Raw genomic sequence first — 25,606 nt, forward strand, 5'->3', positions numbered from 1 at the left:
GCAGGGAAGGAGTCCGAGTGTTTTTTTTTTTTTTTTTTTTGATGGGGATGTTTGAGACTCCTTTAAAACAGAGATGCCGGGGTCCAGAGTGTGGCCTGAAAGTGTTGTCAACAGAGAGAAAGAGGCCCCTGTGTCCAGAACAAAAGAAATAATCTGTACAGGAGGATGATGAGCTGCTATCATGGGGTGATTGGTGTTCCATGCCTGTGGATTGATGGGGGACAGGGGCCTGAGGTAGGCAGGACAGTTGGGCCAGGATTGTCTTGAGAGAGCAGTAACAGGAAAGGAGAAGTGAAGGCAGGCTTGAGGACAGGGCTAATGGCCAGAGGGTGAATGTTATTTGGGTATTAAACTGACAGAGTGTAGATATCTTTCCAGAAGGGGAGAGCAACATTGGGATATGATAAGAAAAGAGTGAGAAAAGGGTGTCATTTTAGTTATGTAGAGCAGGTTGGAAGTCTGTAGGGGTCTGTAAGGTTTTCCCTCCACTCCAACTATGGAGGTTGAGGCAGCAGAGTAGGCCCCCAATACTGGGTAAGGACTGATAAGGTTGCTGTTGGGCTGATAAAAAAAAAAAAAATGGCCTACCTGTAACCATCACAGTTACCCTGCCTCCTGCAGTGATGGCCATAGTTGGGTGGCGGGAGTCTCCGTATCTCTAAACCTCAGTTCCAGTCCTGGAAAGTCAACTCGGGGCATGGGTGGAGTGGATGGCCTACTGACCCAATAGATAAGAGGACAGCCCACCCCCCAATGGCCCTTCTGGCAACATTTAAGATAAGGACCTGGTGGGTCTCTAGGGTTGAGACACATTCTGGCCCAGTGGCTACCTTGGCCACATTTAAAGCATGGACCTGGAGGACCCCTGTGGTCAACAGGGCTACTGGAGGAAGCAGGTTATTGAAAGGCCTTGGCCAGCATTTGAAATTTGTCTTTTGGGCTCTCTCATTCCTCCCATTATATACTTTAAAGGCCACCTCTAGAATTTTTGCCTGTGGAGTTAATGGACCCTTCTCGAGCCATTTTAACTTTGTCTTTCTGGTGGATTTTTTTGAGGGCATCAAATAAGCAGATAATGAAACAATTTCTGGCGATTATGCCATTGGGAGAATTATAATCCCAGTTGGGGTCTTGTTCCAGGACCGCATGTGCACCCATAGGATGGGCTGGGTCAGTCTGATGCGTCTCATCAGCATGGAGATGGGCCTGTTCCCAAACTCGCCTTCGCTCCTCTGGAAGGAGGGTATTGGAGAGGATCATAAAGACATTGTGAAAAGCTAGATTATAGGACTGGGTTAGATATTGAAACTCTAATGTACAACACTGGGTTAGAGGTGAAGGAACCCAGTTTTTGTTCCATTTGTGAGAGATCAGCAAGTGAGAAAGCAGTGTGGACCCTGACTGTACCTTTTGCTGCTGCCACCTCTCAGCAGCATGGAGGCAGGCTCCCTAGCTGCTGCATGAGAGCTAGTGACTCGGGGACTGGGGAACAGAAAAGGGGGTTGAGGGCTTGAGGTGGTGGTGGCAGGGCAGGAAGAATATGCTGGCTCAGCAGAAAGGGGGAGAGCGAAAGTTGGAGTGAGGACTGGGTTTGAGATAAGGCAGGGGGAGCAGAAACAGTTGCCACTTCCTGGAATTTCTGGGCAGGAGGGGGAGGTATAGTTGGAGCCAGCCTAGCATGGACGGTGGGCTTTGTGGTTGAGGAGTGGGAGGTGACTGTGCCAGGGCCTGAACAGGAAGAAGCTAAGCTGGCACCTGTGATGGGGGGTGGTATGGTGGGGCTCATATGCAGGGTCAAAATTAGAAGAAAGGGGTTTTGGCCTTTTAGTGGGAGCTTTGGAACTTAAGAGTGAGCCACAAAACATGAGGTGTAAAGAGAAGGTTCAGAACAGAGATGGGAGAAGGCTCAGACAAAGGGAATCTCCCTCCACTTTCCTGAATGCTCACAGAAGTGATAGAGATCCCGAATACTGTCAGGGTCAAATGTATCATTAAGCGGCCATTTGGACTGGTTGTCGAGGTCATACATGGGCCATGCCTGATTACAAAAAAAGATGAGGGGCCAGCGCTGTGGCATAGCGGGTAAAACCGCTGCTTTGAATGTCGGCATCCCATATGGGTGCTGGTTTGAGTCCTTAATGTTCCACTTCTGATCCAGATCAGAAGTGCTATGGCCTGGGAAGACAGTACAATATGACCCAAGTCTTTGGGCCCCTGCATTCACATGGGAGACCAGGAAGAAGCTCCTGGCTCCTGGCTTCAGATTTGCGCAGCTCTGGTCATTGATCCATCTGGGGAGTGAACCAGCAGATGGAAGACCTCTCTCTCTCTCGCTCTCTCTGCCTCTGCCTCTCCGTAACTCTGCCTTTCAAATAAATAAATCTTAAAAAACGAAGAAGAAGAAGAAAGATGAGATGATGGTGTTTGAGATCTGGGGCCAATTTGAGAGGAACAAGATTATTTAGAAGACAACCAAGGGGAGAATCAGATGGAACATGGGATGCAGAAGCTCCCATAGCAACCTACGGGGTCAGACTGGTGGATAGCAGGTATCTCCGAGATCACAAGAGTCCAATGAGGAGAGTAAGGGAGCAGGGGCTGGGGTCTTCACTGGCACCCACTGGCATCTGGGGCGTAAAGCCCAGAGGAGTTGTGATGCCTTGTACCGGGACTTCAAGACAAAGCAGAGCAAAACCACAACCCGAAGTAGAGGTCACAGTGGGAGAATTCCCCGTTCCCCATTTAGCTCCGGATTTGGAGGGCAAGTGTGTGGATGGGAGTCACAGAGCATTCAGTAACAAAGAAGGAGGTCTGGGGGTAAGTTCTGTGGTTGGCAGGAATCCAGAATCCCAAAACAGCTCAGATCCCTGAGGGGAGAGCAAGGTCAACAAGAGAGCCTGGATCCAAGTCACAGCACCAACAAAAGGCCACCACAAAACACACCAAACCCCAGAGTAAAAAGAATCATTTTACTATCAGGGTTGGGGGATGGGGGTAGGAAGGAACCCTCACAGGCAAGAGAGAGGAAAAACAGGTCTTTTTATAGCCTTGCAGAGATAAGGAAGTGGGAATAGCAAATCCCATTAGGGTGGGGGTAGAGTTGACGCTTGTGATTGGATCATTTGGTCACCTGACTTCTAGTAAGCCAAACTGGACTTAGGAACTGAAACTTACTCTGGAGAGACCAGAATTTATTATACAAGATGGTGACTGGGCCAGAGCCTAAAATGGGGCCCAAGGCTTAAGTAAGACAGCACTAGTTTCACTAACAAGGGGTGATTAAAAATTTCAGGAACATGACAGTGGTGATGGTTGTACAACATTGTGAATATCTACATGCTACTGAATTGTACTTTTTAAATGGTTAAATTTAAGTTATGTAAGTTTTTCTTCAATAATAATAAAAGCCTACTTGACTGTAGCTGTTTCTAGGGTGCCCAAAAGACAGTCTTGAAGGGTAAAACCAGAATATCAAGACAATGGCATCAATTTCCCAAATGAGAAGCTAATTCTAAAATTATCTTTTGTTTTTTAGACTTCCCTGTTAAGATACTTTCTATTGACACTCTTGTCCAAGAAGCTATCCAAGCATATCATGACAACGAAAAAGTCAGTGAGGCCTCATCCATTCCTCAAGAGGATAGGAAAGAAGATCAGGCAAGTGTGATGTTTGTTCATGTGCAGCCAATACACCAGAGATTTAAAACTGAATGAAATCCCAAAGATCTTCTAGACCAGACGCTTTTTTCTGTAAGGTCTAGAAAATATGAACATTTTAGGTTTGATGGATCAAAGGATAAAAATGGAGGCTATTATGTGAGTTTTTCCCTAAAAAGACAGAGAACTCTACCCACCCCCACAAGCTTAACTAGGTGGACCACTGGAGTGGTGGTTTACTTTATTTCCAATTGCTATTATCTGAAGACTCACCATTCTAAGGAAAGAGCCACTGACTGGTAAGTGGAGATGGGTGGAGTAACTGAATTATAGTGGCTGAGATATACAGTATGAGTGTTTTGGGGGACTCAAGAAGTAACCAACTCTAGAGCCGAGATCCTATCATTCGGTGCCTAGCAGTTGCCAACACCAGAGTCCCCAACGTGTAATTGGAGATCATAGTGGCCCCAGGAAGTGGTCACACAGGTGTTGGAGCCCTATGCTGGAATGGAGGACAACACCTGGTTTATTTCCAGAATCACTGCACTAGGATCCTTGAGTGATGTCTAAGAACAATATAAAAATTGTCAGCCTGCCAGATATTTGGTCTAGAAGCTGTAGCATGCCTATTCCTGATTCAGACTAGTAGATCAGTTTGGAGGAGGTAGGAGAGGCTCTCTGTATAGTTCACCTATTTCACACTCCCAAGATATACTTGCATCACATTCTCATCTGCATTGCATCTCTTTACATTATTGCATCAAGATTCTTGGAGTGAAGGGTGAGATTACATAAGAGAATTACATTTTGAGAATCATGGATATGGCTCAGCCCCCTCAATTCACACAAGTCATGGTAGAAACCCTAAGATGAATTGGTTTGCTCAGGATAAGAAGGACTAGGTGATGACTACTCTCTGATTGGGGTTCTAGGTTCTGAGCCCAGTACTCCTTTCTTTACCTTATGCTGGTTACTGCAGTTGCATACATTGGCAGAGCATTCACACAGATCTTTGGCACGGGCTACAAATTAAATTACACTTAACCATGAGTTCTAAAAATAACTGGGAGTTTTTGTTCTGGTGTGGCTATATCTTCTCCCATGTTGTGACACTCTTTCTATTTTAACCAAAAGAATTATAGGTAACCTACATTTTTTCTTTATTTTTCTATGACTGACTGTCACTTCTAGGATTATTATTTTTAAGATAATTTTCTATTTTCTCAAGTTCCATTATATTTTCAAAATAGCAGTTGCTGTATTTTACATAGTAATTAAAACCATTTGAAAGACAGGTTACACCACAGTTTACTATGTGTTTCTATAAGTAAAACTAGCATCAATTTTACAGAGTAGATATCTTTCCTGTTTGTCCTGTGAAGGCTTACCTTATTAAATAGTTTATTCATATTCTCATATAAAGCTCAGATCCTCCTGACTCATCATCGTTGTTGTATCATCACCAAATAACATATAGGTTAACAATGGTCATACAGTTCTCCCATAGCAGTTGGATTTTTCATTTATTTCTTTATTCCAGGTATTTGTCTCTAAAGAGATAATTCTATTTAAAAAATACTATAAATATAAATCTAATGAATTATAAATTAATTCTGAAAACTCTTTTCCATGGATTTTAACCAAAAACTCCTTGACTTCTAAAGTTGTCTGTTTTTAGACATGTTTATTATCCGTAACTCAATAATCCTGGAAGAAGAAATGCTAATCAATGAGCATTTTAATCTTTCTTGAGAAACTCAGCTTGTCTTCTGAAAGGAGAACCCAAACTGTGGTAGAGCACAGAGAGGGAGGGAAGGAAGGAAAGAAGAGAGAGCAGGAGGGAGGGAGGGGAAAACACAAGCCACGCATTGTCTTACAGAGTTTTGAGTATATTACTCACTCCAGTAGCTAAGAATGGGCTGCACCAAGAGCCCATTCTTCAGTAACTTGGATAGCTTATATCTGACTTGTCTTCCCACAAGTAACAATTATAAATTCTGGACAAAACATAGGAGTTAATTTTTTAGGGTTATATTCATCCATTTTCTCTGATAGCAAAAGTACTTGAGGCTAGGTGATTTGTAAAGAAAAGACTTGAAGAACATAGTGCCAACTTGTGTTCAGCTCTGGTGAGGGCCTCGTGGTGAATGACATCATCACAATGGGTATACTTGCAAGAGGAAGAGACCACAAAGTATGAGGAAGCCAGAGAGACTTGGATCAGGCATACTCTTTTAAAATAACCCACTTTCTTGGGAACTAAGTCACTCCATGAGTCCAGCATTAGTACCTTCTAAGAGTGACACCTTCAGTGACCTCCCACCTCCCACTAGGCCCAACATCTTAAAGGTTCTATCATCACCTTTCACATTGCCACAATTGGGACAAAGCCTTCAACAGATGAACCTATGTGGAAAAAGCCATGTCCAAACCATAGCAGGGACCAAAAGAAGACAGGAAAAAAACAAGGCAGCAAACAAGCCAGCACCCTAAAAACAAGCAGAAAACATAGAATTTGGTCTTTGAAACAATAGTATTTCATGAAACAAGAGCCATGTTTAAACAGGTTTTCCTCAGAAGATATGCCAGACTGCATGGCAAGAATGCCTAAAACTCAAGCAGTGAGTTCAGTCTTTCTGATTTAAGGCATCAGAAGGTGAAGTCTGGGGATGCCAACACAGCTGAAAATTAAAGAGGAAGATCTTGCAAGGGAAGAAGGAAGAGCCTCTAAGTCTGCATAAAAGTTTTCCTGAAATGCTTCCCTGACTCCTGAATTGTACTTAATAATCAGTATCTTCATCAGAGAGCATGACCATTTAATTATTTTTGTCTTAAAAACATTTGGAGGGGCCGGCGCTGTGGCTCAATAGGCTAATCCTCCACCTGCAGTGCTGGCATCCGGATTCTAGTCCTGGTCAGAGCGCCAGATTCTGTCCCGGTTGCTCCTCTTCCAGGCCAGCTCTCTGCTGTGGCCAGGGAGTGCAGTACAGGATGGCCCAAGTGCTTGGGCTCTGCACACCATGGGAGACCAGGAAAAGCACCTGGCTCCTGGCTTCGGATCAGCGTGGTGCAGCAGCCACAGCGCGTGGGCCGCAGCAGCCATTGGAGGGTGAACCAACGGAAAAGGAAGACCTTTCTCTCTGTCTCTCTCTCACCGTCCACTCTGCCTGTCCAAAAATAGAAGAAAAAAAAATTGGAGTTGGGGCCAGCGCCGCGGCTCACTAGGCTAATCCTCCGCCTAGCGGCGCCGGCACACCAGGTTCTAGTCCCGGTTGGGGCGCCGGATTCTGTCCTGGTTGCCCCTCTTCCAGGCCAGCTCTCTGCTGTGGCCAGGGAGTGCAGTGGAGGATGGCCCAGGTGCTTGGGCCCTGCACCCCATGGGAGACCAGGAAAAGCACCTGGCTCCTGGCTCCTGCCATTGGATCAGTGCGGTGCGCTGGCCGCAGCGCGCGCAGCCACGGCAGCCATTGGAGGGTGAACCAAGGGCAAAAGGAAGACCTTTCTCGCTGTCTCTCTCTCTCACTGTCCACTCTGCCTGTAAAAAAAAAAAAAAAAAAAAAAAAATTGGAGTTGGAATTTTAAGTTAGCTGCCTTCTACTACTGTTTGATATTTATTTTCACAGCTCACTGTGCGGGCTCAGCTTGGTGCAAAATCAGAACAATTGCTGAAGAAAGGAAAGAGCATTCCAGACATGTTGCTGGTTAACATCATGGTAAACGCTATTAAGTATGTATTGTGGTTGTCTTTCCTATGTAGTCTTTATCACTTAAGGACATATAAATAATCATATAGAATGCTTTTGTTTTTAATATCTAATAAATATTACTCATCTCATAAGGAAGTATACAGTAATACAAAGTTAGATCTATTTTGAGATTTATCTGCCTATATTTTACTTCCTTGCCTTTACCAACCTTGGCTTCTTATACCTGGATATGAATACAAATCAGTTTCTGTTACTTGTGGAAGTTTATGAGAAACCAGACAATTGAAAAAGCCAAGGGACAGATTATGGAAGGAAAGGACTCTAACTGTGAGGTCACAGGTCATTGTGCTTCCTCTTTTTGGGTTACAAAAGCAGGGGCCAGGGTACTGGGCACAAGAATCCAAAGGAAGAGAGCAGAGCTTGGGCAGCAAGGTTGTGATAGGGTAGATGTGCACAGGAATTCCATGTGTGAGTAGCACAGAGATGATAACTGATTGAAAGATTGTGCCTTTGTAATCTGCCTCATCCTCCTTTCTAAGGATCAAAGACTCTCTCAGCCCTCTTTTGTAATGCGGGAAAGGAAGAAAATGTTAAAAATTCATTGAGTCTCAGTTGATCCATATAATAAAGTGATGAGGCTAAGCAGGATGGGGGAAAAAAGTTCAAAAGGCTCCTGTGAATGAGTTTTGAAGTGCATAGAAGGATGAGGATATAGTTGCAGTATGTAGGAAACAAGATTCAATGTGTTATCATTTCCAAAGTACTTGTTTCTCTCACAATGTCAATGGATTGTTCTGTTTTCATTTAGTGGGATACCTGTGAATCAGAACTGGATCCTTGATGGTTTTCCAATGACATTAAACCAAGCTCAACTTCTGGAGGAAACTCTCACAGGCTGCAACAGATACCTCATGGAAGCAGAAGGAAAAGCAGCACAAATATCTACACTGGCTGTGGATCCTACAACTTCCAAAGAAGTACCTCTGCCCTCTTCTGCATTTGATTTTGTTATACTATTAGATATTTCTGATAATTCCTCACTGAGTCGCATGAATGATGTCATGGGTAAGCTGTACCTTTCTTTTAGAGAATTTTTATGATCAAGATGCCTTTTTTTTTTTTAGTTGACTGAATCAGTAAGTGTTCGCAGCATTTTCAATTGTGAGTGAGTGAGGCGATATTCATTTTAACCTTTCAGAGGATTATCTAGCTGGGCACAGTTGCCTCTTGCTTTGAATGTTGGTATTCACAGTTAAATTCTCTACCGCAGATCAAGCCTGGGGAGAGTAGAGAATTCTAAGCCAACTGCAAATATGTCACTAAACCTCTGCATCAACTTGGCTGCTCTTGTGGCACAAAGGTGCTTTTATGAGACTTGCCTACATGGAGGAGCTCTCTGTGGCCATCTAGTACATCTTGGTGGGTGGTCACAAACCAAATCTGTGTTGTAAGCAGGGATCTGGTACAATCCTTCCCTTGGATTATGTGTTAACTCTGAGTAGCAAGTCCCACTTGGCTGAAGTCATCACATGATTGGACAGAAAAATCCTGGTGGAAGCATCCATTGCATATTTAGATATTTTTCATCCTTGAAATGAAAATGTTACTTCATCCCACAAATTAAATAGTTGTGGATAAAAGCACTTATTCTTAGACATGGCTTTCCAACTTTAACCTTGGAAAAGTAACTTCATTGTTCTGAACCTCTGTTTTACAACATAAAAGACAGAATGGCTCATTGTATTATCATCAGTATTAAATGAGATAAGAGTTAAACACCTAGGATAGAATCTGGTACATAATAAATATGTAGTAAATACATCAGGAAATTTTGTGGCAGCCTTTGGAATGAACAAAAGATTTTGAGATATCCTTTCATGATAAGGCTGAGTATTATCTATGGGGGCCTTTGAAATACCAGATTCCATGGGGGCCTGTTCTACCATCAGCTTTGACTCAGCTCTTTACCTCCATAAATCACAGGAAATTTATAGTATTGCCAATGACTCTTGCCCATACAAATGCTAATGAATTCTGTTGAGACACAATTCATTCTACATTGACAAAAAGATGATTCCAAGTACTATATACTCTGTAGACAGTAACCAGTTTTTCATCTATTATCATTTATTTCACTGTTCTTGATTGACTGCAAATGTGTCTACTATATAGATTCTCATTTGAACCAGTGTTAACATCTTACTGGTTCCCTCATTAGCTGAAGAGTCAAATTATGGCTTTGACATGTGTTCATTTTACATCTGTTTAAGAATCTTGATTTTAGCTTTTAAAAAAGAACCTTTTAACACTGAATGACTTCTATCTTCTTTTATTACTGCTGGTACTACTAATGCAACACTCAGGGCTAGGAGAGATCTAAAAGATCATGTCCAGTGCTTTTTAGATGGGGATTCAAAGCGTAAGTGCTTCATTTGAGATCTTGCTCTCATTGTTTACTTAAAGACAAAACCATTGCATATTAGTTTAGCTGTTGAACCCAGTAGTTTAAACTGGATGCTATCTATCATATTGTAAACAGGAGAATTTTCTTTTCTCTATCCAAGGAAGTGAGAAGTATCTTACTGCTGATAGCAGTAATGATTCTACCTGCTTGACTGACTTCCCTTTCCTGTTCAGTGGATAGCTGAGGATTGGCTAAGAACATTGCTAATCCATAGCTGTCTGGTAACAGTCCATAGTCCTGAACATCGAGATCAATCTGAGTTGGAAGTGGATATGACAGGTTGTTCTAAAGCACACATACAGACCTTTGTGTGGTAGGATCCCTGGAAGCTCATAACCCTACAAGAGCTTCAAAAGATTTGCTTCCCCCCCCTCTTGGTGCTCCATAAGAAGTGTGTTGTTATATGTTTCGGAAGTGGAAAGCAATCCATTGGCAAGAGTTTTTTTATTAAATATTACTGAATCCACTTTGTATTCTTTCTATCAAATTTACATGATGAGAGGGGTTCTGGAAAATTTTCTGAAGTTGATGTCAGCATTTAAATAGTTCAATTTCTCAATTTTAAACTCTTCTTTTTGAGCTTTCAGCTCTGGATAATAAGCTGAGATAGCCACCTACTCTTCCATCTGGTATAATTTTTACTCCCCAAAGGCTATTTCCTATCCTTAGGTTTCCTTGGTCTCCTGCCTTGCTGGGTTTGTTTAGACCTTGCCTCTCTGCCCAGCTCTCGCTGAATTCACATTCAGCCTTTGCAGCCCACCGACCTTTGGGGGCAGTGTCTTCCCTGTTGTTCTTGAGGCTTCTCCACAGACCCCAAGCATTTCAGGATAATAAGCTGCACTCAGCCCTAGTGACTGGATTCCCACACCCGGCCTCACTACTCCTGGGCAGGACTTTAGGTTCCCATGGGTCTGGGCAGGGCACAGATAACACCTGTGTCTTGAGAAACTGTCTTTCCTTAACTTATGAGACATTCCTTTTCCTGGCTTTCTTCCTTTCCTTCGAGTTGCTGCTTCTAAACACTTCTTTCCTCTCTTGATTAAACCGTGATGTTTTGCATGACAATCTGGCTCTTTTTTTTCTCTCAATTTTCTTCCTGGATGAATTTCTTCTTTTTCTTAGAAGTCTCAACTTTACTACGAACTTCCCCATTTTCTGAAAACCACAGCTTAAATGTACCATGGGCTCTTCAAGCTCAACCTGTTCATATTATTCAGAAGTTGTACAAGTCCAAAACCTGAAGTCATCCCTTTCTCCCTGTGCCATGTCTTCCATCCCAACTGATGACTAAATTCTGTAGTATACTGCTCCCCCTTCCTGCAAAAACCACTTGAATCTGACAGTTCTTCCTCTGAATCTTGCTGCTATCTTTAAAGTATTTGTTATGTTTCAAATGGTGATAGGTTTCCAACTTAATAATTGCATGCAATCTCCCTCTCTTTCCAATTCATATTCTATACTGCAGCCAGAACAATGATACTACAAAAGCATATCTAATTGCATTAAATCTAGCTGCAGTATTACTCAGTGGCTTCACACAGTTTCAGCATAAAATCTGAACAACTTAGCTCAGTACCAGACTCTTGAGCCAGCCCCTGTTGACTCTCCACACTTACTTCTGTCATTCATTCAGACTTTGCCACCTCAAAGCCCTACTGCCGTTCTTTAGAGGAACTATTAATGCTCACCTGCCAAGCCTTACAAATGCATTTTCTCTCCTTTGCTCCATTTTGTGGGGTCTGGCTAATCTCTCCTCATTCTGGGCACACCTATTATTATTATTTGTTATGCGCCCATTACATGGAACAGTGACTAAATAATTACAATATAATAATTGTTTCTTTTCACACTACCTTTGAACTATACCATAATGGGGACTTGCCCTTCATTTTGTAGTATCAGGGTCTGGCACACTATAAGTGTTAGATTAATATCTGCTGTGGGGCCCTTTTAGCACCCATAACTATACCAGTGCTAAAAATGTTCTGAGGAGGTCAGAGTCAGAAGTCAGAATGATTGGAATCAAATCGTATCTCGAAAATTTGTAAACTGTGCAACTTGAAGCCAGTTATAGAAATTTAATCATTCTGTAAGTTTTGTTATAAATATAATATAGTATCTGTAAAAGCATTTAATACTTGAGTGCTAAATTTTACCTATAAACGCTACAGGGAAATTGAGTAAACTAAAGAGTGAAACATGCGCTTGGTGACCAGAATGAGAACTATCTCAGTGGAGTGGGAGTGGGAAGAAGGGATTGCAGGTGGGTTCAGACATAAATGAGAGATGAGGAGGTGGGAGTGTGGTGGGAGGTAACTTGCAGGAAGCTTAGCTCTGAAAATACAAAGAACCATGGTGGGCTGGCCCTGTGGCAAATCGGGTAAAGCCACCGCCTGCAGTGCCAGCATCCCATATGGGCACCAGTTCCAGTCCCGGCTGCTCCACTTCCCATCCTACTCTCTGCTATGGTCTAGGAAAACAGTAGAAGATGGCCCAAGTCCTTGGACCCCTGCACTCATGTGCGAGACCTAGAAGAAGCTCCTGGCTCATGGCTTTGGATCAGCACAGCTCTGGCCATTTCGGCCAACTGGGGAGTGAACCAGGGAATATGTTCTCTCTCTCCTCTCTCTCTCTCTCTCTCTGTCTCTCCTTCTCTCTCTGTGAAACTCTGACTTTCAAATAAATAAATAAATCTTTTAAAAAAAACCATAATGGCCAGGTATTTACTTAGTTATTTATTAGTTTTCTTTCTTTCTTTCATCCTCTTTATTTACTTTCAGCAGAATGCATGCGTAGGAAAGAGCTCAGCTGATTTTTAAGCCAGGTGATTTGTGAGAATTGAAGGTGTTATATTTTTGTTCAAAGATAGCTACCTTCATAAGGCTTGGAGAAAAGAGATGAATATCATCCAAGGCCGGTGTATCAGGACGCAGGTATTCAAGTTGTTAGGTGGTTGAAAAAAGAGGAAGGATTCAACCATGCAATGGAGGTTGTTAGTAGGATAATGCTGGTGAATTTGGGGAGAAACTTAGGAATTTAGGGACTGGATGCATCATCTACACAGGAGCACTAGAAGGAGAAGAGTTTGTGGTAAGAATATAGATCCTTAGGCTTGCAAAGGTGGCGCCTCTCAGGGTGATCAGAAAATCCAGGGGCCAAGGTCACGAGTTCCAGAAAGGAAAGGTGCCAATGCCTGACAGGGGTAGAGGGGAGAGGAAGCTGACCCTGAGCCCGGTGCTGAAGTCCTTGACTAATGGGAGGTGGAGATGGCACATGACAGCCTCTCCTGAGAAGGGCTCCAACAATTTTCTTCAATCACCCATTTTGATGTCAATAATCTCTGGCTTTCATAAATAACCTTAAAGCACTGTTTTGTATTCTAAATCCATTTCACCTTGTTCTACCATGAATGTAGATGGAGAACAACTGAGTACCATATCCTATGAGGGTTCTTCATTTTCTTGACTGCCATTGATTTACTACTCTTCAGTGTTCTCATGCAGTCAGCAATTCTTATTCCTTTTAATCTGGTTCAAGTCCTTCCTTCCTCTGTATGACTTTCCATTTGTTCTAAATTTATGAGTAGCCTGAACTTTGTACTGTTAATCTAGAATAAGACTAAATCAGATGTTTAACCTATTTTTGTTTTTTTATCTCTTGTGATCTATTCCTTTATGTCTATATATGTAGATCATAACATCTTGAAAGAAGCAATTCTTTTATTGTATTGTAATATAAACAAAATATTTTACTATATATGACTTAGTGGACATCTTTATATTTTATTCTTAATTTTTACATCATAGTGTTGGTTTTTCTTGCTTTCTAAGTTCGCTATCTATGATAATCCATTGTTTTTCGTTCTTGTCCTGAGTTTCTCTACATTGAAGCTGCAGCTTATGTTTAATGGTTTTTGCTCCATTCTTTCCAATTTCGAAAAAAACTTTGAATTCTTATCTCAAAACGATACTCTTAACGCCTTATTAAGGATTTTTAGTAATATTGTACCAAAGACAAAGCTGTATCTCTCTGACATCTAGCATCAGTATATTTTGGCAGTAAGCACCAGTGTTGATAGAGTCAGCAGAATCTAATTACGTAATTTTGTGCCGTAGCGGAAGAATTTTCACGTGTAATTTCTCATGAAGATACCAGTGAGCATGCAGCTGCTGAGAGCCAGCATGTAGATGTGGATCCTAATTTGAGAGACCAGATACAACACAGGTGAGTTTTAAACTAAATGCTCTACTTCTTGATTTCTTCTCTTTGAGCAGACTAACAGGCAGCCCCATTGGAATCATCAGATCTAGAAGAAAGATATATGTCCTAGTATTCAATCTTTTCCAGGTAAACATTAACAGGTATTAATGGTGAGTGAAATATTCATGTGCTAACTTCCACATTCAGAGCATGGGTCATTACAGTCCAGGAAAAGAACTAAATCAGGCAACATTTCCCTGTATGGTTGCGTCAACTGAGAAGTCAGTTATATGGAATCCTAATTGAGCCCTCATTAAGGAAACACCAGTGAAGGTCATGGAAATTCAAAGAGCCAGGCATTAAACTACAGAGGTTAGTTCTAAAACTACTTCGGTCTTGCAAAAAATGAAGTTTTGTGGTATTCTTTTGGTAGTGTGCAATTTGCCATTGGGAAAGAAAATTTATACAAAATTATACAATTTTATAAAACCATGAAAAGTCTAAAAATGTGAAGCCTGCCAAAGGAGAGTAATTTCAGCAACATTAAGGCTGTCTACTCTCCAGGAAGAAAAAAACATTTCCAGAACCATTCCCAGAATACTTTTGAGTAAAGCAAATAAGTCTGATCCACCTATACTTACTCAGAGGTCTCTTCAATTTCTGTCTCGAAGAAAAAGTCAGTGGCCCGCGTGGGTCTACAGCCACCATCCGAATGCTCAGAGTTACTCTTTTGTTAGCGTGAGTAATGTTTCCTTAGATTTCTCTCAGGCAGCTGGACTCAAACACCAAAGACTTCCTGAATGGGGGCATTTTCACATCTTTTACTGTTTCATATATTTAAAAATATGTCTTGAAGGCATTAAATAATTTCTTCCTTATCTAAAGTGATAATATTACATTGTCTGTGTAGATTTCTAAAAAGTTGCTTTTTGAGGCCGGCACTGTGGCATAGCGAGTAAAGCTACCACCTGCAGTGCTGGCATCCCATATGGGCACTGGTTCCAGTCCCGGCTGCTCTACTTCCAATCCAGCTCTCTGCTAAGACCCGAGAAAGTAGTAGAAGGTGACCCAAGTCCTTGGGCCCCTGCACCTGCGAAGAAGCTCCTGGCTCCTGGCTTCTGATCAGCACAGCTCCAGCTCCGGCCGTAGCAGCCATTTGGGGAGTGAACCAGTAGATGGAAGAATTCTCTCTCTCTGCCTCTGCTTCTCTATAACTTTGCCTTTCAAATAAATAAATAAATCTTTAAGAACAAAGTTTCTTTTTCAGATTCAATGCTCTTGGCAGCCCATTTTTCCATTATGTATATTTAGTGAATTGTTCTTAATGCCATGTTTACTGTTTATTCACACAAATATTTCAATCATCATGATATTAATGTAATATTTTGATTTTGCAGGATTATAGGCTTCTTGGACAACTGGCCTTTATTGGAGCAATGGTTTTCAGAGCCAGAAAATATTTTGATAAGAATCAATGCTGAAATAGATAAAAACTCTTTATGTCAAAAAGTAAAAGAAATATTTGCAACTGAAATAATGAAAAAAAAGAATAAAGGTAATTACATTTCTTTGTAATTTTGAACTTACATATAACTATATAACTAAAATTCATGGTTTTAGTAAGTTTATAGAGAAATGAAAGTGTGTTGCAAATTTATTTGTATTGGATTATACTATCAGCAAGTATGCTTTGCCTTGACTTTAGCTTTCTGCTGAATATGTTTCTGAATAAAATATTTTTTCTCTTCTTTTTAATTTAATTTCACCAAGAGGTCCTATATTTGAAAATATTGTTTCCATGTAGGAAAAAAAACAATGGAGTTAAACCTAAGGTTGGGTAACCTGTCACATGGTGTAACCTGAATAGATATGATGCTTGTTTGTCAAGAAAATATTTTAAAATAAAAATTAGAAACTATTTTAAAATAAAAATTAAGAATATTATAAACAGAGTAAAGTTCCAATTTGTTAACTTCAGCAATTTAAAGAAACAATGTGTGAATTCTTCTTTAAGGAGAATTTTATCTCCCAATATCTACATATTTTGATCTGAATGTATTAATTATTAATTTCTTTTTTAACCCACTCTTGGGGTATATCATACCCACATTAAACCATTTAGATCTCTTTCCTCCTTCATTCAAACAATAATGAATGCCCATCAACCTCTCATAGTAGTATTGAAATGTGTTAATAAAAGGAATCTTAAGCTCTGATTAATGCATAAAGTCTATTGGAATTTTACCTTTGAGAAACGATTTGGGAAAGAAATCTTTCCTTTTGTTCATTAGCCACCTCTAATTATGTTGACAACTGCAGTTTCTTGGCATAAATATATGTGCACAGAAGAGTCTGGTTGTCTAGATAAGACTGGATGGTAGGGGAAGAAGAGTGAAGATACTTCATAAGCAACTCCTCTATCTATGTTTGTCTAAATTCTTGGATTTTTTTAAAACAATAATTATATTTTACTTTTATGATCAGAAAAAATATCCAATTTCCACTTTGAATGAACAGCATTGAGTGAAGCCTTCTTGCTTGTGAATTGAAAAATCATAACCCAAGGCCTGAGGGAGCACACGCCCACAGGAGCACAGGGTCTCCTTGCCAGTGGCCCTGTTGGTGACACTGTGGGCATCTGAAAAGGACTGGAAACCCTGGCACCGTCAGAGACGGTGAATGAACATGAATGAAGACAAAGAGTGTAACCATGACAGTAACCCTGAAAGACACAAACCATGCTCCGTGCTGACGATATTTGGGCCAGAGCACCCCTCCATCACATGCATAGGCATCAAGCATTGCCTTATTGGTGGGCTACCCAGTTTAGCACCCTGCCTAAAACTAAAAGCTCTTCGCAGCACGGTTGATTCCCCTTACTCCGGTCTATTTGCATTCTCCATAGCATTTATCACTTTCTAACCTCTTGTGTAAATTAACTGATTCATCACATTTCTGAGTTGTCTCATACCAATAGAATGCAAGTCTCACAGGGCCACTCATTTTTCCATTTTGCTGTACTGTTGTACCGCTGGCAACCAGAACTTGTATCTAATGTCATTTCTAATATTATTATTGTTGTTATCTTTAGTAGCAGTTTACTTTATGGTTATAACCTCTTTCCTTCAAGGCACAACTCAAGCTCAGTAAATAGTCATTGTATGAATGAATGAATGTCTAAGACACACGTACTATGTACTGTTTAAGTGTTTTGTATGTATTTAAGTTAGTGCTGCACATCTTTCTCCACTCATGTCTTCTGCCCCCTCCCCGCCGCCTTTTCACATTGATCCTCATCTTTTCTTTGTCCTTTTTTCACCTTGATTTTCACCGGAAATTTAAAAATAATCCCTATTTTCTATTCCTCTTTATTAGCTACTTCCAAATTGTTGTTACATTTGGAACCAACTTTCTTAATCTGTTTATCTGCTCTATACACACACACAGACACACACACACACACACAAAACTACAGTTGCCAACGGCTCCATCATCACTACCACCCCCATCATGCTCACTACAACTCCCCACCGCCACCATCATCACTCACAGTTATCACCACTTCTACAACCAGTACCACCCCCACCCTCACCCCCACCTCCACACCCATCACTAACCCCATGAAGCGACAAGGAAACTATTATTTCTGTCCAAGAATAGAGAGCTTCAGTATTAATTTTAAGGACAGGATAAGTGAAGGGAGAGCACTAAAAATGCGTTAGCTTTAAATCAGTAAGTATAACTTTATATTAATTTAGACTTCTCTTGGTTCAAGTGGAATAGTAGTATCTGCAGTCTCTAATAGAGATCCGTTCTGTACATCTTTTTGCAGTTGAGAAAAGGTTAGAAGAAAAGGAAGCTGAGAAAAAAGCAGCTTCGCTGGCTGAGCCTCCACCCCCTACTCCTCCTCTTCCTCCTGAGCCAGAAAAAGAGAAGGAAACTCATCAGCAGCGGGACCCTTCAAAAACGCCCCCTGCAAAAGGAAAACCACAATCAGGTGATTGACCCAGTGATTGATGATCACGTTAGCCGCTTCTGTTTTCACTTAGGGAAGAATTAGAAATTATTTGTCTAGATTCAGGCTTCGGGCCACTAGAGCCATTTGAAACAAATCTGTACACCCATGGGAAAGTGGAAAAACCCTCTTAATAGCTAAGAAGTGGTTGCCAAAAGCCCAGGGTCTTCCCTGTGTAGGCAGGATGTAGATTTATCAGACTGAGGCCGGCCTACTGATTAGAGTAAGACCACAGATGAGAACAGTGTAGAGTAACTTAAGGCAGGTCAGGGAAACGCTGTCTGTTTGCTGAGCTGTGGAATGACGTTTGTATCAAGAGTGAGCAGGTGCACAGCTAACTGTCCCCAGGAATGAGGGAACAATGAGCTGGATTATTAGAGAGTAGAATTTGTGCGGAACTGTGCATCTGCCAGGCCATGTGCTTATAAAAATGTAGAAGCAAGCTCCTGACATCTCCGTAAACATCCATTTCTGGATATGGTAGCTAAAACCTGTGTAGGGAGTGTTTATTTTGGTTTAAATTATTTCAAGATCCTTCAGCACCAGGAGCCATGGTCTATCAGGAAATGGTAGGCAGGGTAATGATGAAGGTAGAGTGCTCCATTGCTGTGATATGAGATGTTGATAGAATATCAGTAGCAGTTCGATATGTGCATTTGAAACACATGGATCTGGTTTCTGGTTTCACTTTACACATGGCTGCTTGTGTAGTTACACAAGTCCATGTAGGTAAATTTGATGTATCATGACGTATCTCTAAACCCCATAGTCTTTCAGCTTCATGGAGATATGAGCTGATTCTAGAATTTTTTAAAAAATTAATTTATTCATTTTAAACATAGATACTTGAAGATTTTAGTAACATATATAATAGTTTATGAAATAACCATTTTACTCATTTAAGTTGGGGCTTAACGAAAAACAAAATTCACAGACCCTAAAAAAATATCGATTAAATAACCACCCCATTTGCCACTACTTCGTTTGGAATTTTTTTTTTAAATGGAAAGGTCTGAGGGATAAATGGAAATCTTAAAAATGAGGTTTAGAATGGGGAAATAAGTTTTCACAGTGGCTCAAAAGTGAGCCTGGAATCGTCCAATACCGTCCATTAGCCTGTGGCAATAGCTCTACCCCCAGCCATCTCCTGCCTGGCTTGTTCACAGTCAGGAGGATCTTTGTATTTAAGCCATTCTCTGAAATGAATCTCTAATGTTTCTGATTCTGACACAGTTCCCTCCTTAACTTTCTGAAGTTTGTTTGCTATTTTAACATTGTATTCTTGAATGCTGTGCATTGTAGGAATAATAAATCTCTTGTTGCATCAAAGAGTGGTTGTACCTGTCTCTTTTCTTCTGCCAAGGCAGGGATAGTGCCTTACCTTTAAAAATGCATAGAAATGTTCATCTTCAGGTCCTAATTATTCCCATTGAACAAATGTGCATTACTGGCGGCTAATCTTGGTACACATGGGCATTGATTGGGCAGTGGAACACACAGTACTGCAGCTTCAGAAGTCCACTTACAAGACTTTAGGGAGAGGTTTCCAGCAAGGTACACAAACATACCCCATTCTTTTTTAAAGAGAACCTTTTTTGAATTGAAAGCTTCTGAACATGCCTAACTCAGAATATGCCTGACTCAGACATCCAGTTAGAGTATTTTGTAGGAATTGAGATGAAAAGAGAAATTATATACTAAGCGTGTGCACACACACACACACACACACCAGGATGGATATGAGATAGAGAAGTAGACATACTACACGAAGTCCTAACAGTCATTTTGACCAAATATAGTTCTGCATTTTATGTCTGCTTCACCTGTACTCAGGACTAAATTTGAAAAGGTATGCTCCATTGAAGGGTTTATTATCAAACCCTTTACCAAATGTCAGCGTTTAGTTTAGAAATAAATTTCTCAGTTTATGACAAAATAGAATAGTGCTGTCCATGCTGTAATTGAAGAATTTTTTGAGATATCATAATATTTTTGGAGCAGATTTTAAAAATGGACAGAGTGAATGCTAGTTTCCTCCCTTCCTTCTCTCCCTCCCGTCCCCCTTCCCTCCCTCCTTCCTTCTCTTCTTCCCTCCCTCCCTTTCTTCCTTCTCTCCCTCCCTCCCTCCCTCCTTCCCTTTCTTCCCTACCTCCCTTCCTTATTTAGGTTTGGTAGTCAACTATTTGTGCATTTAAAAGTGCTCTAGAGAGATTAACAAAGTTTCAAGGGCACTCTTTCTCTTTGTCATTTCACTTGTATTTCTATGGAATTTTGGTTATCAGACTGGAGATATTTAAATGTAAATATATGTGCTATGAATTTATACATTCTTATAATGATCATTTCTAAATATAACAAATAGAGCAGCCGGCACTATGGCGCAGCAGGTAAAGCCACCACCTGCAGTAGTACCCTCATCCCATATGGGCGCCGGTTCAAGACCTAGCTGCTCCACTTCTGATCTAGCTCTCTGCTATGGGTTGGGAAAGCAGTAGAAGATAGCCCAAGTCCTTGGGACTCTGCACCAGTGTGGGAGATCCAGAAGAAGCTCCTGGCTCCTGGCTTCAGATCGGCGCAGCTCCAGCCATTGCGGCCAATTGGAAAATGAATGGATGGAAGACCTCTCTCTCTCTCTCTCTTCCTCTCTCTCTCTCTCTCTGCCTCTCCTTCTCTCTCTGTGTAACTCTTTCAAATAAATAAATAAATATTTTTTTAAAAAAACAGATTAGATGGTATCTCTCCATCACAGGCATTTAAATTGTCATACAAGCCCATACTTCTAATAAGATAAAAACTGTAGCCCTTGACCAAAGGAGAAGAAATGATTCAAGTTATCTGGCAAAGAATGCAGCCTAGATGAATTATTCCTGTTTATTATCTGGGACCCATTTTTCTGGCTTCTAGATCATTGGTTTCCCATTTCTCTCCTTCTGATTTGTCTTTTCATTGTTTAAAGTTTTATTTGAGAGAGAGAGAATCTTTCATCCAATCCTTCCAAATGACTGCAACAACTGGGGCTGGGCCAGGAGCCAGGAACCCATTTGTGTTTCCCATGTGGGTGGCAGAGAGTTAAGTCCTTGAACTGTCATCTGCTGTCTCTTGGGCACATCAGCAGAGAGCTGAAATAAAGTAGCCAGGGCATGAACCAGAATTCCTTTATGAGATGTGGGCCTCCCACGTGGATGGACTAACGCACTGCATCACAGCAAACCCCAATATATTTTTAATTAGATTCCAAAGAATCCAAGATAAATATGTACAGATCATCCTTTGTATTACAAATTATAGCCAATGCAAAATGAAAATGTAAAAGGCATAAAGCAGCCAATTATGTGATCAAGAGAAAGTCAATGATACACCTTATCAAAAGTTTTATTATAGACCTAATTATCTTATTGCACAAGGACTGTTCAGTTGAAATAAATCTAAATAGAGCCATGTGCTTCAAATAGATGTGTGATTAACTTTAAAAACTCCACAGCCAGTTCTATTAAAAATATCAAATCCATCAGCAAATATTGATATAAAAGTTAGGGCTAAAATTCTCAATATGATAAACAGAATAGTACAATCAGGACTATTATTCAAGATATCTCCATTTAGTTTTCATCTTCAGATTAATTTTAACTGACAATAAAGACTGAACCATTTTATGCAGTTCTCAAGTGTCAGTGTTGATCAGTGAGAAGTAACATTTGATTGCTTAGAACTCCTATAGCCCAACTTTTGACATAAATCTTCAATGGTAATTTTTTGTTGAATTTTGTTTAGAAACTTCACCTGGTAAGCAAGAATCTCTTCAGGATGGAAAAGGAAAGAAAGGTGAGACTACACTTGAATGAATGGCACAGCAGATAATGATGGATATGATTACTTGTAATCCTGCATTTTATAACTATTTATACAGGTAGATTCGTGTAGTTGTATACATTGCCTACTTCTCACAGCCATTTTTCAATCATAAGCCTTGCCAAAGAATATAACTTCAGAATTTCTTCATCCTAGTTTTTAGCAAAGCCCCTGATGAGAAAAGTGATGCTTGCAAAGAGTAGTTTAGAGAATAGTATACAGAATACTCTCTCATCAAAGTATTATAGGTGTTTTACTTGGGCTAAGCTCCATATCTGGAAGCTGCATACTGAACTGTAGGTTCTTGGACCCTCTTTTACCTATAAGTACTTTAGTATAAAGTCCTCAACTTCCTCCACAACATAACATAGCAGTGGAGCTCAAATTTTGATTCTACCAATAATAACCTGGTATTACATTTTATAAAAAGATGTATTTATTTGAAAGAGTAACAGAAGGGGAAGGAGGGAAAGAGAGAGAGAGAATGAGTCATCCATCTGCTGTTTCACTGCCCACATGGCTGCCAAAGTCAGGACTGGACCAGGCCAAAGCTAGGAGCCAGGAAATCCATTCCAGTTTCTCACATGGAGGGTAGGGGCCCAAGCAATTGGGCTATCTTGGGCTGCCTTCCCAGACATATTGTTAGCAGGCTGGAAGGGCAACAGAGCTGCTGGAACTTAAACTGGCACTCAGATATGGGATGCCAGTGTCTCAAGCAGTAGCCTAACCTCCTGTGCCACAATGTCATTCCTTGATATTACATTTTCTGAAGGAATAATATGCCTGCTACTGCATTCAGAGGCACCTTTATGAAATTTTAAGTGATAAATTTCATTCAGAATCAAGGAACAAGAAAAATTTTCTTCCTCTAAGTGATTACATGTATAAATAATAGTTTTAGCTATAAGGAAATTCAGACCCGAATTGATGGCTCAAGTTTGTTATCTGTGCAAGGATCTAGATCCCAATATCTTCCTTGTAATTCCTATCCTAATTTTGGCCTTCTATTTTCAATTAGATTTTTTTCTGACCTTAGGTTTACTAATTCTTATAAAGACATAATTTTTTGAAGTAATTTAGAGTTTGTAGGAAAAAAATCACTGGTTGTAAAAGGCAGGTTAAGTTTATGTTAAGCTGTGCTAGCAACAAATTTAGATTGACGCATACTTATGGATACACAGAGCTGACTTATTCCAGGATAAATTCAAATGACGTTTCCATCAAATATATACTTTTAACTATTCATTACATATTACCAATGCAGTTGTAGTCCAACTGTGTGTGATGTTTACAAAGTAATATACTTTAAAAAAAGGATTTTTTTTCATTCAACTATATATGAGGAGTTTTCAAAAAAGTTCATAGACTATGGATACTATGAAAAACCTGTGTGTGAAAAAAAAAAAAAACCTGTGTGTGGACTTGAAAATTATTTTGCACCAAAATATACTTACCTTGTAATTCCATTTCCATGAACTTTATGAAGTACCCCTGTTTAACCATGATTCTCAGAATCATTGTGCGCTGATTATATGACATGTTGGGCTTGTGTAACTAGAGCCAGTTGGTGAGTTAACACTGAGATAAAAATTTCATATCGCTTCTCTCTCTCTCTCTCTCTCTCTCTTAATTCTCCCTCTGTCTGTAATTCTGATTTTCAAATAAATTTTTACAATATTTTTAAAAATTTTAGCTAAAATTTTAAATGCTATAATTGATGCACAATGCCTACTAATTTGCTAACAGTAATTTTCACATTTTACATTACTCATCTCTTGCTTTCTCATTATTATCTAAAACAGCAAATGAGGGATCATCATATAATCATCAAATTAGGAATTAAATACAGTTATACTTGGAATTAAATACACTTATCCAATTATACATAATAATGTGCATGTCTAAGATCATTCTTAATCAAAAGCATATAAGCTCCAGAAACCATAGCAAACACACACATTCAACAGGATAATATATACATTGGAGACATGTAGTTGACTCAATTTAACTAACTCCAAAGACTTCCAAATATTTTTTGCTTGTGCTTTACTAGGCTACATTGTTAAATAATATTTGAAATATATGAACTCTCAATCAAAACTTTAAAGTCTTTCTTTTACATAAAAATGTTGATTTGGTACTTACAACAGGATCGCCTTCATGGGTAAAACATTATATGATTTTATTTCCTAGTATTTAAAATTAACACCATTGATGGTGAACACTACTAATTGGTTGTTCGTCTCACAAGCCACTTGATACCAATTATGTTTAAAGTATTTCATATAAGTTGAGGAGCCATATCTCCTCTCCTTTCTTCACACTTACCATTATTTCCTGCTCATGGCTTTTTTGACACAATCATATTCTTCTCTGAGTATTAACAATCTACTTTTCTCTCTCCAAATTTTGACATTGAGATTCTACTTATGATTGTACTTATGATGTGCTCAGAGTATTTCTTATCCTCTTCAATGCATTTGCCAGTGTCTTGTTAATGTTCCTTCTGCAATAATGGAATAATGGCTTTTCAACACCAGAGCCTTACCTAGGAAATGTTCATTAGGAGCTAAATTGATAAATTTTTCTGTAGCCAACTAAGTTCAAAAAATACAAAATTATATAATGTTAAAATGTTTTTAACTACAAGATTGCTTTCTATGTCACCATATGTCTCCAAGGGAATGGGAGATATAATCTGCAAGATCCCAGATCATTCTGGCAGCAGAATTCTGTTCCCTTGAGTAGTATCTGCTAGATGTAGTGTCTGGAATAAACATTCAGAAATAATGTCATTCTGAGTCCCAATGGCCTGCCCCATGTAGTATTACTTGCATTAGTATTTTTCCAGTGCTTGTCTTATGATTTGATTTGTAGTTTCAATTGTGGGTGCTATCAGGCCAGTAAATTCATAATAAGTGGATTGTCAATGTTACAAGCATTAATGCATTTAATCAAAATGATGTGGAAGAACCAAAGGGAAAAAGACAAAGGTGAAATGAAACTGAAGTAGCTCAAGGCATCTATAAAAATAGTGGCTCTTAAAATATGGTCTGTGGAAATGGCATCCACAATACCTAGAAACTTATTAATAAAAATACTCATCTCACCCCAGAACTACTGAATTTAAAGCTCTAGAAGGGGTGCCCCAAAGTTTGTGTTTCAACAAGCTCTTCTGAAGACTCCAATGATCATTAAAATGTGAGAATTCATCTACTGGAATCCAAGGCTTACTGCTGTGTCACAGCCATGGGAATATCAAGCATTCAGTTACTTCTAATGTGATATTTATAATACATCCCCTTCAAAAATATTTAATTTAGATATCAATTAAAATACATGTATAGTAATGCTATAATAATAGAAATAAAAATACAAAGCCTTAAAGGAATCCTCATGTCCAGCTTAACAATACAATGCTTATTTCATTGACTCATCAAACTAAAACTAACCTGGCAATGAAGAGGAAGATAAAAGCATATTAGATTGCTTCCTTCACATCCCCAGACAAGAGATGTACCCGTTCTAAAAGACAAAAAAAGAAAAGGTAACTTTTTCTGGGATTAATTTTTAAGATAGCTTTTTATCACCTGAGACATTAAACAGAGGACAATACATGGCATAATGTACACAGTCTTAATAGACTTTACAGCAAATTCAGAGTACACTGTTTTCATATGAAGGTTGATGCCACAAGTCTAAATGTTGATGATC

The 25,606-nt window shown here is 39.8% G+C and overlaps 1 protein-coding gene across 11 annotated transcripts in view; it reads left to right on the forward strand.

The window, feature by feature from the left end:
* Positions 1-25,606, forward strand: part of SPEF2 (sperm flagellar 2) — a 210,962-nt gene that overhangs the window by 81,451 nt on the left and 103,905 nt on the right. For 8 of the 11 annotated variants that reach the window (XM_051853818.2, XM_008262116.4, XM_008262114.4 and 5 more), the window contains 7 exons: positions 3,536-3,657; positions 7,281-7,384; positions 8,173-8,429; positions 13,944-14,052; positions 15,426-15,583; positions 17,861-18,025; positions 21,815-21,865. In XM_051853818.2, coding sequence (XP_051709778.2) covers positions 3,536-3,657; positions 7,281-7,384; positions 8,173-8,429; positions 13,944-14,052; positions 15,426-15,583; positions 17,861-18,025; positions 21,815-21,865 — 966 coding nt within the window. The remainder of the gene's footprint in view (positions 1-3,535; positions 3,658-7,280; positions 7,385-8,172; positions 8,430-13,943; positions 14,053-15,425; positions 15,584-17,860; positions 18,026-21,814; positions 21,866-25,606) is intronic. The other 3 variants (XM_051853824.2, XM_051853821.2, XM_017344675.3) reach the window with 1 other exon arrangement.

The sequence above is a fragment of the Oryctolagus cuniculus genome, chromosome 14, assembly GCF_964237555.1.
Source record: "Oryctolagus cuniculus chromosome 14, mOryCun1.1, whole genome shotgun sequence".
In the NCBI taxonomy this organism is placed as follows: Eukaryota; Metazoa; Chordata; class Mammalia; order Lagomorpha; family Leporidae; genus Oryctolagus; species Oryctolagus cuniculus.